Genomic DNA, 19232 nt, shown 5'->3' on the forward strand with positions numbered 1-19232 from the left:
GCTAACAAAATACAAAATACACATACAATGCATGCACAAGTTAAGTCCTCCAAAGTCAGCCTTACAATACAGTCTGAATGACCGTAAAGCTACCTTGACTTGTATTTAAGAACCTGACTGTTCCAGAGCATTAGAACCACCTATGTATTGTTCACGGAAATAAAAAATAAAATTTAAGAAAAATCTTGGGTTACATATTAATTTCCTAGAAATTACAGCAATCACCCTGTTTTGGGTTTTTTGGTTGGTTTGTTTCTTTTCTTTTTAACTTTGTTTTGGGGTTTTCTTGTCTTTGTCATTTTGTTGTTGTATTTTAAAGGATAACCCCCATCATGAGGCCTATTATTCAGAAGAATCTGAGTCAGCTTTCAACTACTTGCATTGTACTAAACATAAGTACTTTATATCTTCTTGGGCCGATCTCTAGATGGCATTTGTATCCTATCTGTTTGGAAAAAGATCCTTTGTTGCCTATAATCCTCCCTTATCTAAAGCAGTCAAATTACAAAAATCTCTTTCTTCTCATTAATACTTGTTCACAGAGAATTTATCCCAAAAATCTAATTTATGCTAAGCAGTTGAACTTAAGGCTCATACCTACACAAAAAACTCTGAATCAAAACTACTTGAAGGAGGGTACAGAATACTCACTGGTCAAACCAGAAACATACTGTATACTAGTCTGTGAAGATATGTGTCATTATTTGGTATTTCTATGTTCCAAATTAAAATTTTCAGCATGAGATTTTAAAAAGCACAACATTTTCTTAAAGTAGCTGGACAAAACTACATACGTTGTTTACTGCAAAGCTTAAAATTACATAATTCCTTGTTTGCTTCTTTGATCATGAGCACATGAAGCAAGAACACTAGGTTCTGAATTTAGAGTGCATACACTATCTTTCAGTGACTATGTACTCTTCTACCTTGAAATCAAGGAGTAAGATACTCATTTCCTCCCATCACCACCCTTTTTTTTTCTTTTTGAAAATACTTTCTTGAACATACTTAAGAGCAAAACACAGACAACAGCTTTTCTGTTGCATGTTTACAACCTATTTCACCTTACAGTAACTACCTGTGCCACAGCTGGTCGTATAGCACATCGGTTACCCAGATTAGAAGCAAATAAATGTCTTTTTGTAAACACAAGCCTTTGGATTTTTCTTTAAATCCACTACAACTTTGCTAAAAATTTCATCTCAGAGTTCCTGATTCACAACTGGAAAAAAAAAACTGGCCTTACTCTAAGATGCTGGAAGATGCCAAAGCACTGCATAGAAGTTCCAAAGACAGAATGAACACAGGCATCGGAACTGCTTTTTTTTGCAGCATTTACTGTCTTGTTCAGCATTTACTGAACTACTAATCATACCTTCTCCAGAATAATATTCAGTTGGTACAATATTTTCATCCCAAATAATCTTCTCTGTGGGATAAAGAGGCATCTGGTTGAGTTGCTGAATTTGAGATATTCGCCGCTCGTGACGGGAAACCTAAAGAAAGGATGCATTTAAAACTTCCATTAAGTAAAAAATGGACAATAAAGCTATCTTGGAAACACACACATTAATCCATAAGACTGCTGATGGTCACTTGCCATTTTCTCTCTTTTGGTAAGTTTTGGGTTTGTTCATTTGGGTTTTTTTAATTACTTATAACTAAATGCACACAGTGACATCAGAAAATGAACAAACACATAGTCCAACTATCGGTCACAGTATTAGAGTCAAACAATCATTTGGATACTCAGCAGATCAAAAATAGCACAACAGAACTGAAAATATTCAGTCAAGGCTTAGCAGAGAATAAACTTCAAATGAAATTTATTTTGCTTTCCATTAAACATATGGTGAATAGCTAACACTGCTCATTCAGCAACAGCTAATCTTAATTCCCTCTTAGGTAGAAAAAAAAAAATCCATCCAATACTACAATATGTCATCTGAATAAGTATCTCTCCATGGTATCCCTAAGTATCATATTACTACCGTCTAAACCTTGGGAAATTACATGAAGGATTTTTAAAGAAATCAACAACCACAAAATAAGCCTATGAAAAAGACTGAAAAACAGCTATGCCATTCTAATAATGTTATCAGATTAGAAGCCTACAGTAATATTGTTATACACTGAAAATCCAAAAAAACATTATGTGCATCAAACAGTATTTCAAACAGGTTTGAGGAACCAAATAGAATATCTAGACCTACTTTAGCAAATTTTTTCATTTTAAAGGGGACAAACAGGTTACTACATAAAGAGCAACAACTTTTCCAGAAGAACTCAAAATTGTTGCTGAGATTCTGCTTATTGACCTTTACAATTACACCAAATACACACATACTAGTTTGCCAGGGAAACTAAATTTATAAATAAATATTTTCAAATACTTAATTTCTATGGTTTTAAACCCCACCTTAGTCTGCAGTTTACTGCTATAACACTGCTGTGGTTCACAGGTGGTTCAGGTCCTAAATGGCTACTTCACTACAGTGTAGTTGCTAGGTTTAGCCATGTCTTGAGTTTGCAAAAGACAAAATACATGCAATATTAGCTATGTTTTTACCAGCAACTCCAGCAGAAACTCCTTTTCATAGCTTGAGTCTTCCCCTTCGGGAAGGGGCGGCAGCAGGCAGAGGTATGACGCCACCTGGTGGAGAATATTTGAGCTGCACAGTAGAAGGAAAAACGGAAGCTTGTCACTTAGACTGAACCTGGGAGAGAGCACTTACCGTCCCTTTTTTTGTCTTAAAAAAACTTTTCCAACTATGGATTTCATCAGAGACCAACAACTACAGATCAGTATTTTAAGTGAAGTTTGAGACATTTAAAATATTTATTTTTGGAATTGTTACAAAGTGCTCTCGAGCACTTCCATGGGTGAAGAGTGTTCAGCCACAGGTGTAAGCTGAACCACTCATCCGCAACAAACACAGCAAGGTGTGAATATTTTTTATGGCATCAAGACATGTACCTGAAAACAGAAACAGACAACAGAGCACACACTGCCTTTTTCAAAATACAGACTGTTATCCTTTTAATCCCAGCATTTACAATACAGTACAGTTAATACAGTGGTATATTTGCATGATTTCTGTTGCAGTTTTTGTACAGAACAAAGTAAAAAAAGCTAAATTAAAAAACTTAGAGGTTAATTACTGCAAGTTAATTACTGCTACAATTACTTTAAGCAGATTACTAATTTTCTGCAAAAATTAGTACTCTCTCACTTTCATTAGACAAAAGGAAAATAAAAACATTTTTCCTATACTGGAATCCTAGTATTTCACTACAAACTCTCCCTTTCTCCCTATTTCAGCAGATGTAAAGGCACCATGACAAGTCCGAAAGACCTGAGAAGGCACACGAGAAGTCAGAAAGAAAAAGGCTAGAAATTTCTTAAATTGAAACATTTTGAGAACAAAGAATTCCAATTCCATGTTAAATTTCACTTTGATAACTTACCTAAGGGGTCCAAATAACTTCACCAGTGAGTCACGAGTATCTACTGCAGCTACATTTGAGAGTGCGAAGTCATATAACTCTGGGAAATGTGCAAATGCTGCTCTCTACAAAAGACCCATGCCCAAAAACTGAATGTAAGCATATTAATGAAACAATTTAATAACAATCTAAATACTTACACAAAAGCATAGCTTCTTCTGATTCATAACACTTAGCACCCTAGTAGTGGACACTACCAGGATAGAAATAAAAATCTCAATTTTTCTAAGTTAACACCGCCTATTTGTTACTCCTGTGCTTCCAACACAGTATCTTTTTTATATACCCTCCAATCAGCATTTGTCCTGTCATTAAAATAAAACATAAAGGGGCAGACATATAGCCTTGCAGACAACTAAGAAAAACAAGGAACAAGTTTAATTTAACCATGCTTCCTTGAATTTTGTTGTTAAAACTGATGGGAAAAATTCTGAAAAGTGTAACTACCTATACGACTAAAAGTAATGCCAATTTTTATTTTGTCTCTTATGGAATAGGGAGCACTACTGCTACCATACGTGTGTACTGATGTTGAAGAAACGGTGCCACCTACTGCATAATCATAAGTTAAGATCCTACAGCATTTAATTTTCCCTTCTGAATAGATTTAATGGGAGCAGTTCATCTCAACAATATCAAATCAGAAGTGGTGGTATTTTGCTAGAGCATATTATTTAGTCAGTCACATAGGTAACACTGAAGGGTCAGCGTCTTCAATATAGCATAGAAAGTCCAGTTAAAACTATTCCTGTAATTCAATAGGAAAAATAAGGGCTTTGCTTTGGAAAATAACTTAATGTCTATTCCAGATGCAAATTAGACTAAAACAAGAAAACCAAATCCTTTCCCTCCCGTAAGGACTTCGCCTCCTGCCTACCTGTAAAGAAGTAATTCTGTCATAGTGAATTGTTGTCATCTCATTCTCTGTCAAAGCATTTCCAGTCTGATCGTTGATTTCAAAGCCAGTGTAGAATTTAAGCATATCTAAAAGCTGAGACATCATCCATATAAATTAGTGGATTAACAATAAGAGACACCCTACAACAAGAACACAATTTAAGAGGACATATCTGGGCACCATGCACAACCAAGAGCTCCTCAAAGTTCTTGAAGAAACAGACTAAGGAGTGGTATCTAAATTTTATACTTGGCTGATGCACAAAATAGTTTTGTTTAGGTATCTCATATACAAGCCATAGAAATTACAGCACAGCCCACAACCAATGAGGTTTCTTTTACATGCTAGGACTTGAAACTGAAACTAATTGCACTAAGGTGACCTAGCCAGAGGTTCACTGAGACACTGAACCCAACTTATGGCTTGCTGCTACCAGAAGGGAGAGGTCTTGCTCCCTCCTGCCCTCTCTGATGCCAGCTCTGGAATTCATCCTACCTTTCAATGAGATTGTTTAACTCGGAAGAAGAAAATTATTCAGATGTGGTGCTGGCTTTGTGTTCCATCAATACTGACCCTAAGAGAAACTGAACAAATGCCAGAGATAGGGGACAGGAAGCAGCAGGAAAAGCAGGTGAGATGCAGCAAAGAGGAGAGATCTTCAGATCCTACCATAAAAAATAATATGCTGTCTATGACTGAGTAAACTGAAGGACAGTAGTGAAAAATAGCTGCACTGTAGAACAGCCTGAGGTCAAAATGAAGCACAGAAGAATGCATCAGTGACAACTTCTGCTATACCTGGGGTAAAGCATGCCAGAAGCTGCACTGCTTTCTAGGTTGTACTTTTAAGAACTGTTCAAAACCAGAGCCAGAAATATAAGAGCAGTCACACACATAGGTATAGGTAAGAAAGAACTACTGTCTGAAGGATTTAAATACATACATGGTTTGCATCCATCAGAAAAACCTGTCTTAACAAACAAATATAAAACAAAACAATTGCAGTATTCAGAGCTGCATAAGAATGAAAAGGTTATTTTCAACAACTTTGTATCTCACCTGGCAGAAGAGATGACCCTCCTTCTCTCTTTTAGCAAGGCTGGACAGGTAACAGTGAACAACAAGATGGGAGTCATCCAACACTGTATTAAACCAGCGCCGCGTGGGAAGCAAAGCCTGTGGTAAACAACCTCACGTTAGCATAAGCAATTCTTCAAAATGTAGTAAATCCTGGTTTCTCATAATTTACCATTTCAAGAAGGCATATCAAGATAGATTGCTGCACAGTTATTTACATATCTAATACCCTAACAAAGGTTCTTATATTAAAGCAGCATTTACATATGCCAAGACACTGGGTTTATGCAGGTAGGCTGCTATGAACACAGCCTTTTATATGACTGCGAGCACAGCACAAACTTGCCATTAGTGAGATTGCATCCTGCCAGTAATAAAAGTAAATTAAATAAAGCAATTTTTCTACTGTTGTCTACATAATGCCTGTGTGCTACAAAAAGATACGTCAAACTGCTGCAACATTGTTTTAAATGTTTGCTTTCTGTACTAATTTCATTAATTTTAAACTTGTCTTTCTCAAGACTGCAAACTGTGTTTCTTCTAAATATTATATGGTACCTTCTACTCTTTTTAAGATACTCAAATTAGATCTAAGAATTTTTCAAATCTTAATTAAAAACTTATAAAAGCTTTTTGTAAACAAAACAGAGATCATTTCTTCTCAGTGTAAATAGCTTAAGCTGCTATACGTAGCAACTGTTCAACAGCATACAGCAGTACACCTTAACAATTCATGAGAAAAAAATGAGTTGTTCTCAATGGAATCTACATACTGAATTCAGAGAGCCAAAAAGTATCAACATGGTGTCTAGAACTAAGATGAAGAAAATAAAAGAATCTGTAGTAGAAAACATTAATTACCCTGCACAATAATTACAACAAACAAACGCCAAGTTTTGATGGCAGTCTATATACTGTAATACAAAACAAATATTCTGAAAAAGGCCTCGACATAGGTAAAAAGAGCCCATTAACACAGTACATGCTACTGAGGCAAAAAGACCTGGATTTACAACTAATTTCTCATTTGCTTGTTTGCTATTTAAACGGGCTTCATAAACTGTCTGAATTCTAACCTAGTGAGAACCAACATTAAATGTACTGCCTCTAAGTATTTTGGCTAAGCGCCAGACTTAAGTTTAACTTCAAATACGTATTTTCTCTCATAAGAGTATATTATATCCATAAGACAACAAGCTCTAATTTAAAGAATTCATTCTATTGCAACTGCAAGCACAGGCTACTTAAGCAATTTAGCAGAGGACAGTTAGTCTGTACGAGTTCAAGATCAAGCCATTTTAAAGCTCCTTGTGCTTACTGTTTCAGAAAGCTCTGTCTTATTCCAGAACGTCTTCTAAATCTGAAGTTATTTTAAATAAATTGCTACTTATGTGAGAAATTGTAAATTAATGTCTTTTATTTTTAATTCTAGTACTGCGAAGCTTAGAGTTGTCCCACTTTCTCAGTACCTGCTGAAAAATTTCACAAAACCTTGCTTGGCCTCCTATTATTCTGTAACAAACCTAGATCACCAGAACTGTTATTTTAAATAATGAATTCTAGTCAAATAGAAATAGTTTGCATTTCAGAACTGCTAACACTTTTTGGGATTATACCCTACAATACAGAAGATACCTTAAGGGACCTATTATGCATTGGGAAGAATACTTCTGGGTTATTCCTAGTGAATTAAAGCATCACACATTTTCATCAATTGCCAGAATTATTACCACTACTCCACTTAAAGTCTTCTTCACTGAGCAACTTAAGATCCTAGCTTTCTCTAACAGTTCATCTGGTTTATAAACATTACTAGTCAGTTCCCAATGTGGACACACTGCTACAACCTCCTATTAACAGATGAAAAACCACTATTAAGCAACCAAATGCACAACTGTGACATAACCAGCTGCTAATTGGAATAAGGCCATAATAATGACTTTACACATTTAAAACTTAGATAAGTACACCTGGAAACTGGTTGAAACAATTTAATAACTTACCTCAAGATCTAGCATGAGTTCAATGAATCTCTCACAATAATGAACTTTGTCCACAGAAATCAGCCCTAGATAGAAAAAAAAAAAATTTTTTTTTTGTAATTCATCCACACCACAATATATTTGTACTTGAACTATTCTTTAAAAGTGTAATAAATGCTACTAATATACCAGTATTAGCTTTTAACAAGATTAAAAAGTTAACTAGCACATTCTTCTTTTTTTCCGAACAATCCTTTCTTTCATTGCAAACCAGGAAAGTTTTGGATATAAGAAAGTAATGGAACCAGAGTTTGAGGAATGATTTTATCCACTCTGAAAAAAAACAACCAATGTGACATACAAAAATGCACACCTCCACAAGATACCAATGGCCCGCTAAGCTTCTTATGAACTTTTAACTCCGGGTACTCAAAAATACCTATTTAAAAGCTGCAATCAAGGCCTTTTGCATAAGGCCTTGATAACATTCAAAGTGGTGACTACTGAGCCTTTAGAATTATGCCAAAACACAACACTAAGTCTGCTTTAATGAATATCTACTTCCTAAAGCCTCCAAAGAACTGTTAATGTAAATCTTCCTAAAACAGGTCTTGCATAATTGGGAAAACAGAGGGGATAGGTAACCTTTAGGAAGACGCAATAGACAGAATTTCCCCTCACAGCTCAGTTAAGAGCTGAAGTTTGCTAAGAGTTTAAGAACACAAGCAGAACTGCGGGAAGTGATTTCACCCAAATTGTGCTATACTTAGAGTATAATAAGCCTTTTTTGTCAAAAGGCTAACACCTTCCTGTACAAACACTCTTCCCTTCTAAATCAGGCAAGCATATAACTTTGCTTGTCGCAATGACTTGTAAATCAAGAGCAGTCAAATCTTACAGAATTTCACTTCACTTAGGCCTTTGTTCTCACCATAAATCAACAGTACTGACAGAATAAAGACCTATCATATGCATTTATACCACCTGTTTAACAAGGCATCTAAGTATGTACGAAACGCTTTAATGCTGTAAAAAGGCTGTAAGCACACAATAAAGAATATCATTACCCAGAAATATTTTTTTATTAAGTCCATACTGAACAGAAGAAGAGGTTTAAAGTAGCTTTCTGCTATTTCATTTTTAAAGCATACACAGATTTGAATACTAATTTTGACATGAAATCCATGCAGACAGGCATGGATTTCACTAAAACCCCATCCAGACAAGGTCTCCAACCTCAGGTTGGCATCCTAAGGCGTAGTTGCTTCAGCAACAGAAAAGAATTTAAGACAGATTACCAGATAACAAAGTAACATAAGAACCAGTTACCTGAGACAGGTATTGATTTTAGCACAGAAATGAATTTCTGAATGAGCTGTGAAAGAAATCTTCTCTCCCGATACGCTCTAAAATCAGAGATATTACAAACACATTAATATTCCTTAAATGCAGACTAGGAGTACGTCACATCTTTCACTAATAAAAAGGTAGCTGCTTTAAAATTTATATAATGGTAGCAGGTTACTTTGAAACACACCTAAACTGTCTAGATGATAACTTTTCTCTCTGCACTCAGGCAGACAGATTAGCAGAGTCTACATTTTTAGGCACAGAACTGATTTAACAACCCATGCTTCTACTGAGTCAAAGAGGAGAAGTATGTTACCACCTACAACTTACCACATTGCAACACAAAAGTATTGGAACATTTACTTTGGTGAGATACACACAATTTTATTCCAATACTTGCATAAGCTATTTGCTTAACAGCTAAACATTTGCTAAAGGTCATGAAAAAATATAACTACATGAATATTCTCTTATGGCTTTCATCCTATAGCTCTAACATTTGTATCACAAATTCACTGATCAAAAAAATATTAAGAGTTCTATAACAGTATTTTGCATAAAGACTACTGGAAAACAAAATACTTTCCAGGAGACCACATATGATCAATCCTTATTTGCTATCTTCACAGGTTTTTTTAGAAAACACATTTTTTTATTGAGATAATTTATTTTAGCTGAAACACAATGAATGCATTAAGGGCTTTGGATTTAAAAGCAAAAAAAGTTTCTGTAACATACTGCATTCTTGTCTCCTCATCCATTTTCTCATCATTTTTCTTAATCAGATTCCAGAATTTTCTTAGTTTTGGTGTCTTTTTCAGCTCTTGTTCCAGCCGTTTCTGAAATGTTAAAATGTTATTCAATCACCAAGAATCCTTGTTTTCACGAGAGATAAAAATACAATCCTGTCTTATTAAAAAAGAAAAAAATATGTTTACAAACTAAAATAAATAGCTGTCTCAGACTAATCTCAATAAGTATCACTGTAAAACAAGACTGTAATACTGCTAGAGAGAGTCTAGCCATGGCTGGATGTCAGCTCCATTCCCCAGTCCCTGTGATCTCATAGCTTGAAGAAGCTATAAGCCACAAAGCTTAGGTTTATTAATAAATCATGTAATTTTTCATAATTACAATTACATGGAAATCCGCAACAAACAATAAAAAGAATTTTACCAAGCAAACAAAAATATAATCCCATAGCAATGCAGGCAGCTTTAAATATTAGACTTCTATAACAGTATTCCATAAAAGTTCACTTTATAGGACTTGGATAATGCATAGAAGATTGCTTTGCTAGTTTACAGTGTTATGCTTACAGGTTGTAGAGCCATCCACATTGGTAAGGAAATGAGCTGCTGCACCTGACCTCTGATCAAATCCACCTCCTGTTAGAAAGTTACAGACAGAAAATGGGTTTTTTTTAAAATTCTTATGTTTTCTGATGTGCCTGTCTTACAAAATACATCAAGGTACATTACCATCTGACAAAAATACATATGTTGTTGTATTAGATTTCACAATTTCCTAACATGAAACTGCACAATAGCCCTACCCAGTAACACTTAAAAATGTTTTTGCATTTTGGGATCTTTTCATGGATTTTCAGTTCTTAATACTTCAGCCAGGGCCCCATCCATGTATTTTTATCACAGAAGCTGATGAGAACTGATGCACCTTCTTCAGTCATTTCTTGCTCTTGAACTGAATTTTCTTACTGTGCTTTCTCTATCTGTTTTTACTCTGTTCTTCCCTCTCCTGAAGCCCTTCATCTATCAAGTTTTTCCCACTTTATCTACACTCTTCCCATTATCTGAAATAACTAGTTTTCTCTATAATTCATTTAACTTCAACTATTGTTTCAAATGTTCTCTCTCCAACTCTGTCCGTGATCTCGATCCACAAAGTTTTCTTTCTTTCCTAAACTACTGGAAAACTTCCACTGACATCTTAAATACGTCTATGTCTTCACGGACAAATACTCCATTCTCAGCATTCTGAAATGTCACATTTCAGTGCTCCTTACTTAAAACACTACTGTGACTATCCTGTTCTGCATTTCACAAAAAAGTGCAGCTTCTAATAGCAGTATGCTTTTACAAACACCTTTTTACTGGCTTACTCTCGTATCCTGTTATATGAGAAACATGCTCTGCAAGCAGGATTCCATACAGTCACTATCAAACCCTCCTTTAAAATGAAGATCCGTACCATGACCACTATAGAAAAAATACTACCTTGATAAACTATACACGTAAGGTTCAGGATGATTACTGGCTCCCATAATCATTCCTAATCCCAAAATAAAATCATATACTTTCTAAACTGTTTTGTCGGCAAGACACAATTTTGTTCTTTACTTGTGCAGGCCCTGATTTTGACTGATACATCCTGTGTGCAATATAAGTAAAGAAAAAGCCCACTAGCAAGAGAGGTAACAGAGTACTGTTTTATGTAACAGATAATTGTAAATTATTCTCCACACTTGATAATTAGGATCTGTAACTGTGTTTTTATTCCAGATTGAGAACACAACTTAGTATTTTTTTCACTTTTGAAATCAGGTTTAGATAATATTTCTATCTGCACGTCTCTCGAGTTGGCCCAATGCTTTCTTAAAACTTTCTCAATAGTTAATGGAAATAATTTTGTGCAACTTCCCAGCCAAACTAAAAAGAGCACAGTAGTAAGTAATCTGCTTTTAAATGTAAACCACCTTTTCAAATATAAATATGTATTTTTTAAGTATCATTTTAAATATAAGTCTGAATATATGCCTTTAAATTGCAGTAAGTGCCAATCCTCCAGTTCACACTGGAAGTATTACAGTTACTTTCAACATACCAAACTATTGAAGCAGTGATCAAGGAAAAGCAGCAAGACTGTCTGTTCATGCAGAGAGTATTCACTGTCATTTTCAACCAATGATGCTTCCAATATGCATTTGAAAAAGAAGGGAAAGTGTTCCGGCTTTTTTTTGAACGTCTAGGAATAGAAGAAGAAGTCGTCGGTTTTGAGTCAGGTTGAGACAAATCATTTCAATCTTCATTCATATAACATAGCTTAAGTTCTCTAAACCCATTTAAATGTATAAAAGGAAGGATTAGTTTTCTCTTTTTCATTTATTGTGACCAGGAAGCACAAACAAAACAGACTAATGCTATCCTCCTGGCCAGGGATCCTCACACTGTGGGAGTGCTCTTAGTGGGACTACTGCCTTCTGTGTGGTCTAACACAGGTGAGGCATAGGACAAACTGAACAAGAAGCATAAGTGGAGTGGATTGTTCTGTGGGAATGCTCAACTGCTGACTGCACAGAATTACTGTAAAATGACACAGGTTAGAAGAGAATTGGTGTATTTTGGTGAAAATTATGGCAGCTGTTCAGTGATCTGCAAAAAGTGAGCAGGTAAAAACCACCAGACATTAATTACAGTTGTGGAATTCCCAATCAGCTCTCTGAGCCAGAAGATAAACTGAATAATCATGGAGATAAAACGTGGGTTTTTTTCACAAGGGCAGCTACATACCAAATAACAGATTTAAATAAGCTGCTTGAAAAGTAATACGCATCTGTCATTTTGCTTCTAGTACCTATGCCAGAACAAAAAAAAAAGGCACAGACATCCTATGCGCAAGTTACTAATCCTTTGTGCTTTGCCAGCACTAAGTAATGGCGCTATTATCAGTGTAAGTGTGCTTCTGAAATAAAGATTGCATAAAATTTCTAACTAGGCTTATGTTGTTGAGATGGCCTGTGAGAACAGGACTGTTTGCAGAAACACTAAATTATTTCTGAACTTATTATTACAAAAAACAGTACACGTACAAGCAGAATAAGAGATTATCTTAGTATAAAATTTCATGTAAGAAAGCTACAAAACCATATTCACAGGTTTTAAGCAAGACACTGTTGGATAAAATGTTAGACTTCCAGTTGTGCCTTCTTATATCCACAGATATAAAAATCGTTTTTTCTTTCAATATCAGAGCAAGAACTTCTTTGCAAATGCCAGACTTCTGTCAAGTCCCAAAAAAGCAAATGATGATGATGATGTAAAGGCATCACACAGCAGAACAAAGGACTTGTGCACCAGAAGGAATCAGGTGGTTTTTCATCCATTCGTTGCTTTCTCCGAAAAGAACATACACTTTAAAACACCATGTGAGACATTCCAGCTGAGGTACCATTTACTTCTAACACTACGAGCTTTGCTACCTTCTGTCAGTATAAGTGAGCACACCGCAAAAGTTGCAACTTACAGATCAAAGGCAATTCTAGCTGTAATTGAAATTGGTTACCTCCCACGCAGGGACATTCTCTCTGAACTTCTCATTCACCATACAGCAGATTGACATTAAATATGCCTTACTGGACACCTCTGGAGAATAATTCATCCACAGGTAATTTTCAAGGTACTGGCTGTGAAGAGACAAAGAATATTTCATTAGTTGCTGCCACCCACATAATCTGTCACTCATTTGAAAGTGCAGTTATCCGCAGGGTTTTTTTTCCTTCTTCTCCTTAAAGCCATTTTTATAGTTTGTGAGTAGTTCCTGAAGTTACCTCTCATCTAGGTCACTGCAGCAAAACTTGTTAGATTCGGTAACTGCTACAAGACACAGATGAGTTTCTTATCAGGAAGACACATTCACCAGAGGGTTTTCAAATGTAACGAGTAGCCATAGCTCAATACAAAGTCAGAACATAAATTCATATTGATTTTCCAGAAAGAGAAAAAAGAGAAAAAACTTCACTTGTCTAAAGAATGTCACATGCAGCATTTCCTAGCATAAGATGCAAAGAACAACTACTGCATAACAATATCTGTATTATTAAATACCCTTTTTATTAAAAAAAAAAAAAAAAATCAGGAATCGTCTAGAGACATTTTATGCTTGCAATTATATAAAGGCAATAAAAATATTACATTACAGTGCAATTAAAACAAAGTGTCAAATATTAGGGGAGGAATTAAGTGTTTTCAAGAAGATGTAAAAAAATTACTGGACACTGGAAAATAGCAGCTTGCCAGCAATGAGCATTTCTTCTTCATTAATATAGCACATTTCTCATAGAAGAAACCCTTAAAATTAGATCTTAGGGTTGAGAGGCTATTTGGACAAAAAACTGTCTCCCTCCTTTAAATTCCTCTTGAAACTGTGAAGAATAGTTTACTAGAAACTATGAAGAATAGGTTGCCTCCTGAGGAGGCAATCCCTAAATCCACAATATTCAATAGCGCACTTGCACCTTGTGTTACTTTAAGAACTGCCACCACAAAGTGGAAAGTCTTGTTTAGGAAGAAACAAGCTGCTGATTCATTAAGAACTGCCACCACAAAGTGGAAAGTCTTGTTTAGGAAGAAACAAGCTGCTGATTCATTCCTTTCTCTTAAAGTCAGCTCTAACATTTGTTTGGCCCCTCATGAGCCAACTCAGTTTTACCTGTTTACTTTTTTCCACAGCTTACTTTTCTGACGTTTTACTGTAAGCTACTTCAATAATTTCACATAAGACGAGTACCAGAGACAGTGGAAAAAAAGGCAGTGAGAAGTTTTGTGTAACCAGGAACAAAAGGCTCACTAATGGTCAGACAGTGATTTCTGCTTTCTGGGACCTCAGCCAGAATGCGTAGCTTCATATGGAGCTGAGAGAACTTCATAGGCATATACAAAATGAAATACATGCTGCTTCCCAAAAGCTTGAATCTGCCAACAGGAGGCGGAAAAACCTCACAAAATCCACAGAACTCCATACTTCATTTCACCCAGGAATTCCAATGACCTTCAACAGGTTTTAGTAAAAATACTATTATGCCCCCAAGTGAGGATAAACATATGTGAGCAAGAATGAAGGACAGGAAAATCTCATGTGTGTAAAGACAGGAGAGTTTGACAGACGGATGGGGAGGTGGGGGAAAGAAAAGAGAGAAAATTACTTACACGACAAATGGCAGTAGATGGGGCTATAGACCAGAAAGTACTAAAGATACATTACAGACTGGTAACATTAACAATGTTCACAGAAAGGCTAAAAAAAACTCTAACTCCATGGTATTGCTGGCATACAAATTCAAGAAGTCACGCTACCAGCATGCCATTTGTTTGTGTCAAACCCCAAACCGTAGCTTACATTTTCTCTTCCACCTTTTGTAATAAAGACGCAGGAAACAGAGGGAAGTTTGTCCTACTTTTCTACTTAGCGGTACTACTTACAGATTCTGTGTTTGAAAAAGCTGAAATATATCTCAACCAAAAACCATCTCATTCTATCTGCTTATAAGATTTGAGAGATAAACCAAAACCAAATAGAACACTAAAAATTGTGTTTCTAAATATGTAAATACTGCAAATACTTATTTTACATTATTTTAGACATGCTTTATAAGTTCTTCCAGGAAAGTCTGAAGTAGCTGTAAGAATCTTCAAACAGATTTCCATTTCTTTTCAAGTGAAGACAATGTTAGTGATGCTGCTGCAGCACAATTCATTTTTACCCTCTCAGTAACAGACTTAATCCAAAGACTTCCTCTGACTTTGGTGAGTTCTGATTTAAGGCTTAATGACACATTCCAAATAACAGATCCAAGTTTTTCACCTCTTTCATTCACACTCTCTTCTTTGGTGCTTCACTTACACTAGAAATTCAGAATCATAAAACAAGATACTCTGATATGTTACTTATGCTTACGAAATTATTTTGTCCTAAAATTAAGCTCTCCCCACTTCATTTTCACAGAATTCAAGGCTTTAGTAAGTAGGAACAAACAAGTATATTACCTTCAAACTGACTTACTGCCCTGCATTTGCTTCTTATCTTTACAGGTTCCTACAAAAAAGTAACTTAAAATTTCACTCCATTTAGCTTACCTGAATTCAAGAAGCATTATCTTTCTAATAGCAAACCTAAAAAGGAAAAAGTAATCAATTAACACAGGAAAGAAAGCCTCCCATAAATGTCATGGCTGTATGGAAAATGGCTATATTTTCCCTTATTTTGAATGTTTACATAATGAAACCTGTAGAAATATCTAGGAATTATTTCTGACACCCCCATTTCCGTGCAAGAGCAACCACTTCAATACGGAAGCAACTGCTGTAACACTGCGGAAGATAAGATCATGCAGGATCATTAAGCAATTAAATTCACATTAAAAAAAAATCCATCTAGATCTTTTAAATATGAAAACACTACTTCCAACAGTCTTGAAAACATAAACTGCTAGAAGCTGAGTGTCTTCTGGAAAACTACAACTATATATTTAATCAGTTCATAATGGTCTCTCTTCTTAGTGGCCGGAAATGGAAGCTTGCTCTGATCCTGTATGGCAATTCTTAGATTACTTTCATGAAGGAATCAAACAGAATTCTCTCCAGAGCTCGAACTTCCCCTGAAGAACTCCAAACAACTATGGTTACAACTCTTTTCTGTACACACAGTTGTAGAATGCAGTTTATCTTGAATTCTTTGTCTCCCCCAACTAACATCACAATTCATTGAAATGAGACTTGCCCTTTATAAACCTGGTAACAATAATTAGGGAAAGAGAAAAAAGCTAGAAGCAGCACACTCCTCAACTGATATTTTTTTTTCTTTACATACCTTAGTGACAGAAGAAGGGACCAGCCTTCTACAACCATCACAACAAAAACAACATAAAATACAACAGACTACCAGATCAAGGAACCAACCAGTATTATGTCCAGCCACCACATTTAAGGATTACGAGCTCATGAACTTTCTTTTTGCCGCATTCAGACTCTGAAATACCATAATGATTAAATGACTCAAAGGCACTCGAATCATTTTCATCTGCTTTCAACTTGTTAATGCATTTTAAAATATTCCATGAAACATTAGAAACCACTTCAATACAGATAATGTTGGAACGCTTGTCTATAAGTGAAAGTGAGTAGCGTACTTACTTTGACCTGACAATTTCTTTTGTATATATATCTTCAATAACCTATGGGAAAGAATATTTCAAATAAAAGGGTTAAGAATTTTATATACATAATAAAGTGATTAAAAATCCATTAAGATATCTTATGCACTCAGAGATACTCTGAATTAGTTACTCTCTGCTTACTGCTATTTGATCAAAAATGTAACAATTTTGTTTCAGCTCTGAAAAGTCCAAAAGCTTCATAGACATACACTCTCACAAAGAAAGTGAATCAACTTAGGGGAAGGCACACAATGATAGAGAATTGATAGTACCTTCATTCAGGTTATTCTAAAGGAATAACCTACATCTCACCGAGATTTTTATATAACAGTCAAACAGATATGCAAACTTTTTTGTTGTTAATCTTTGGCTTACTGTTGAATTTAAAGAACAGTCTTCAGGAGTCAAGTCTGCATCAACTCAGTCATCTGCTGTCACTGTTTCTTTTAACTGACGTTTAACCAAATCCAGACACTTTAACCTAATTTTTCCAACAGTAATGAAAGAATCTGCACTATCTGTTAAAATAAGCACACTTTCACACCATATGACACCATATGACACAGAGATGCAACTCAGCTGCTTATGTACACCTAGTTCTAACAATCACAGACAAATACTACCACAAATACTACAAAGAGAGTGAGTAAACTGAGGCTGGAAAGGGAGATTTAGCCAAATACCCACAAGGGAAAGAAACCTAACATTTAAGAACCCCACACCACAGAAAACCAGCACAAAACCAAACACATCATGCGGTATGTACAGAACAACCAGGCAGTCAGGCCCAGTCAACATGGGTTTATGAAAGGCAGGTCCTGCTTGACTAACCTGATCTCCTTCTATGACAAAGCGACCCACTTAGTGGACAAGGGACAGGCTGTGTATATAGTCTACCTAGACTTTAGTAAAGCCTTTGACACCATTTCCCACAGCATTCTCCTGGCGAAACTGGCTGCTCATGGCCTGGACGGGCAGACTCTTCGCTGGGTAAAAATCTGGCTGGATGGCCGGGCCCAGAGGGTTGTGGTGAATGGAGTTAAATCCAGTTGGCAGCCGGTCACAAGTGGTGTTCCCCAGGGCTCAAGTGCTGGGGGCAGTTTTGTTTAATATCTTTATCAATGATCTGGACGAGGGGATCGTGTGCAGCCTCAGTAAGTTTGCAGACAACACCAAGTTGGGCAGATGTGTTGAATGGTGAATGGTTGAATGGTGAGGGGTCTGGAGCACAAGTCTTATGATGAGCGATTGAGGGAACTGGGGTTGTTCAGTCTGGAGAAGAGGAGGCTCGGGGGAGACCTCATCGCTCTCTACAACTACCTGAAAGGAGGTTGTAGAGAGGTGGGTACTGGTCTCTCCTCCCAAGGGACAAGTGACAGGACAGGAGGAAATAGCCTCAAGTTGCACAAGGGGAGGTTTAGATTGGCTATTAGGAAAAAATTCTTCACTGAAAGGTTTGTCAGGCATTGGAACAGGCTGCCCAGGGAGGTGGTTGAGTCACCACCCCTGGAGGTATTTAAAAGACGTGTGGATGAGGCGCTGAGGGATATGGTTTAGTGGTGGACTTAGCAGGGTTAGGTTTACGGTTGGACTTGATGATCTTAAAGGTCTTTTCCAACCTCAACAATTCTATGGTTCTACAGCAGGCCAAATTTTAAACATTCAAAACACACATATCCACCAGAACAGCACTAAAGTTGTCTGATCAAAACTGTCTGAAGAAGCTTTTAGAATGAAGTATACAGTTCAGCAATACCTGCATCTTTCACCCTTCTTTGATTTCTAAGAGTAGCCCCTCCTCAAACATCTTTTAACTACAAAGGAGATGCTCAAACACCTTTTGCTCTCGTAAGTTCTTGGCCAAAATAAACTGAACAAATAGCATACAAAAGAACTGCACTGCTACAGCACACCTTCATCATAACAGTGCTTACATTTATGAACTACAAATACATAATAGACAATTTATATTTACAGTGTGTTAAGGAACTGTTGACCTTTCAAGCAGTCTCCTATACTCTTGTATAAAATAAGCACCATTGAAGGTTGGCACATCAGAAAAGGGCTGATCCTTATTCTTTTACACCCCAACACAACTCCAGTAGAAGTATTTACCTTTGACTCAAAAGACAACTTTTTCTTCACATGTGGAGCCCAGTATTTATTTGCTAACTGTATGGGGGAAAAATAAAAAAAGGTTAAATATATACATTTTCAATTGTAGTGAACTCTATAACACATCCCATCCCCAAACTTCATTTCACTAATATCTTATTTAATTTCAGCTTACGGTAACTACAAGTAACAAAATTATGTTTTCCAACGACAACGCTTTTCAATCATTTAAGGTTTTATGCCTAAATCTTTTCCAACAGAGATGCGATTCTCTGAAAAAATTTCAGATGCACAGACTTCTATGTAATAAACAACTTTTTTTCTTAAGTTACTTCTAGCAAAAAACATACCA

At 36.1% G+C, this 19232-nt stretch overlaps 1 protein-coding gene across 1 annotated transcript in view; it reads right to left on the reverse strand.

Moving 5' to 3' along the window:
- The window catches only part of AQR (aquarius intron-binding spliceosomal factor), a 59607-nt gene that overhangs the window by 39721 nt on the left and 654 nt on the right, over positions 1–19232 (reverse strand). Inside the window, exons 2-15 of the mRNA XM_059819243.1 lie at positions 18881–18937; positions 16743–16783; positions 15687–15722; positions 13117–13237; positions 11659–11799; positions 10134–10202; positions 9553–9653; positions 8794–8870; positions 7486–7550; positions 5465–5581; positions 4385–4498; positions 3469–3572; positions 2570–2672; positions 1376–1496 (exon numbers count right to left, since the gene is read on the reverse strand). Coding sequence (XP_059675226.1) covers positions 1376–1496; positions 2570–2672; positions 3469–3572; positions 4385–4498; positions 5465–5581; positions 7486–7550; positions 8794–8870; positions 9553–9653; positions 10134–10202; positions 11659–11799; positions 13117–13237; positions 15687–15722; positions 16743–16783; positions 18881–18937 — 1267 coding nt within the window. The remainder of the gene's footprint in view (positions 1–1375; positions 1497–2569; positions 2673–3468; positions 3573–4384; positions 4499–5464; positions 5582–7485; positions 7551–8793; positions 8871–9552; positions 9654–10133; positions 10203–11658; positions 11800–13116; positions 13238–15686; positions 15723–16742; positions 16784–18880; positions 18938–19232) is intronic.

The sequence above is a fragment of the Gavia stellata genome, chromosome 7 (assembly GCF_030936135.1).
Source record: "Gavia stellata isolate bGavSte3 chromosome 7, bGavSte3.hap2, whole genome shotgun sequence".
NCBI lineage: Eukaryota > Metazoa > Chordata > Aves > Gaviiformes > Gaviidae > Gavia > Gavia stellata.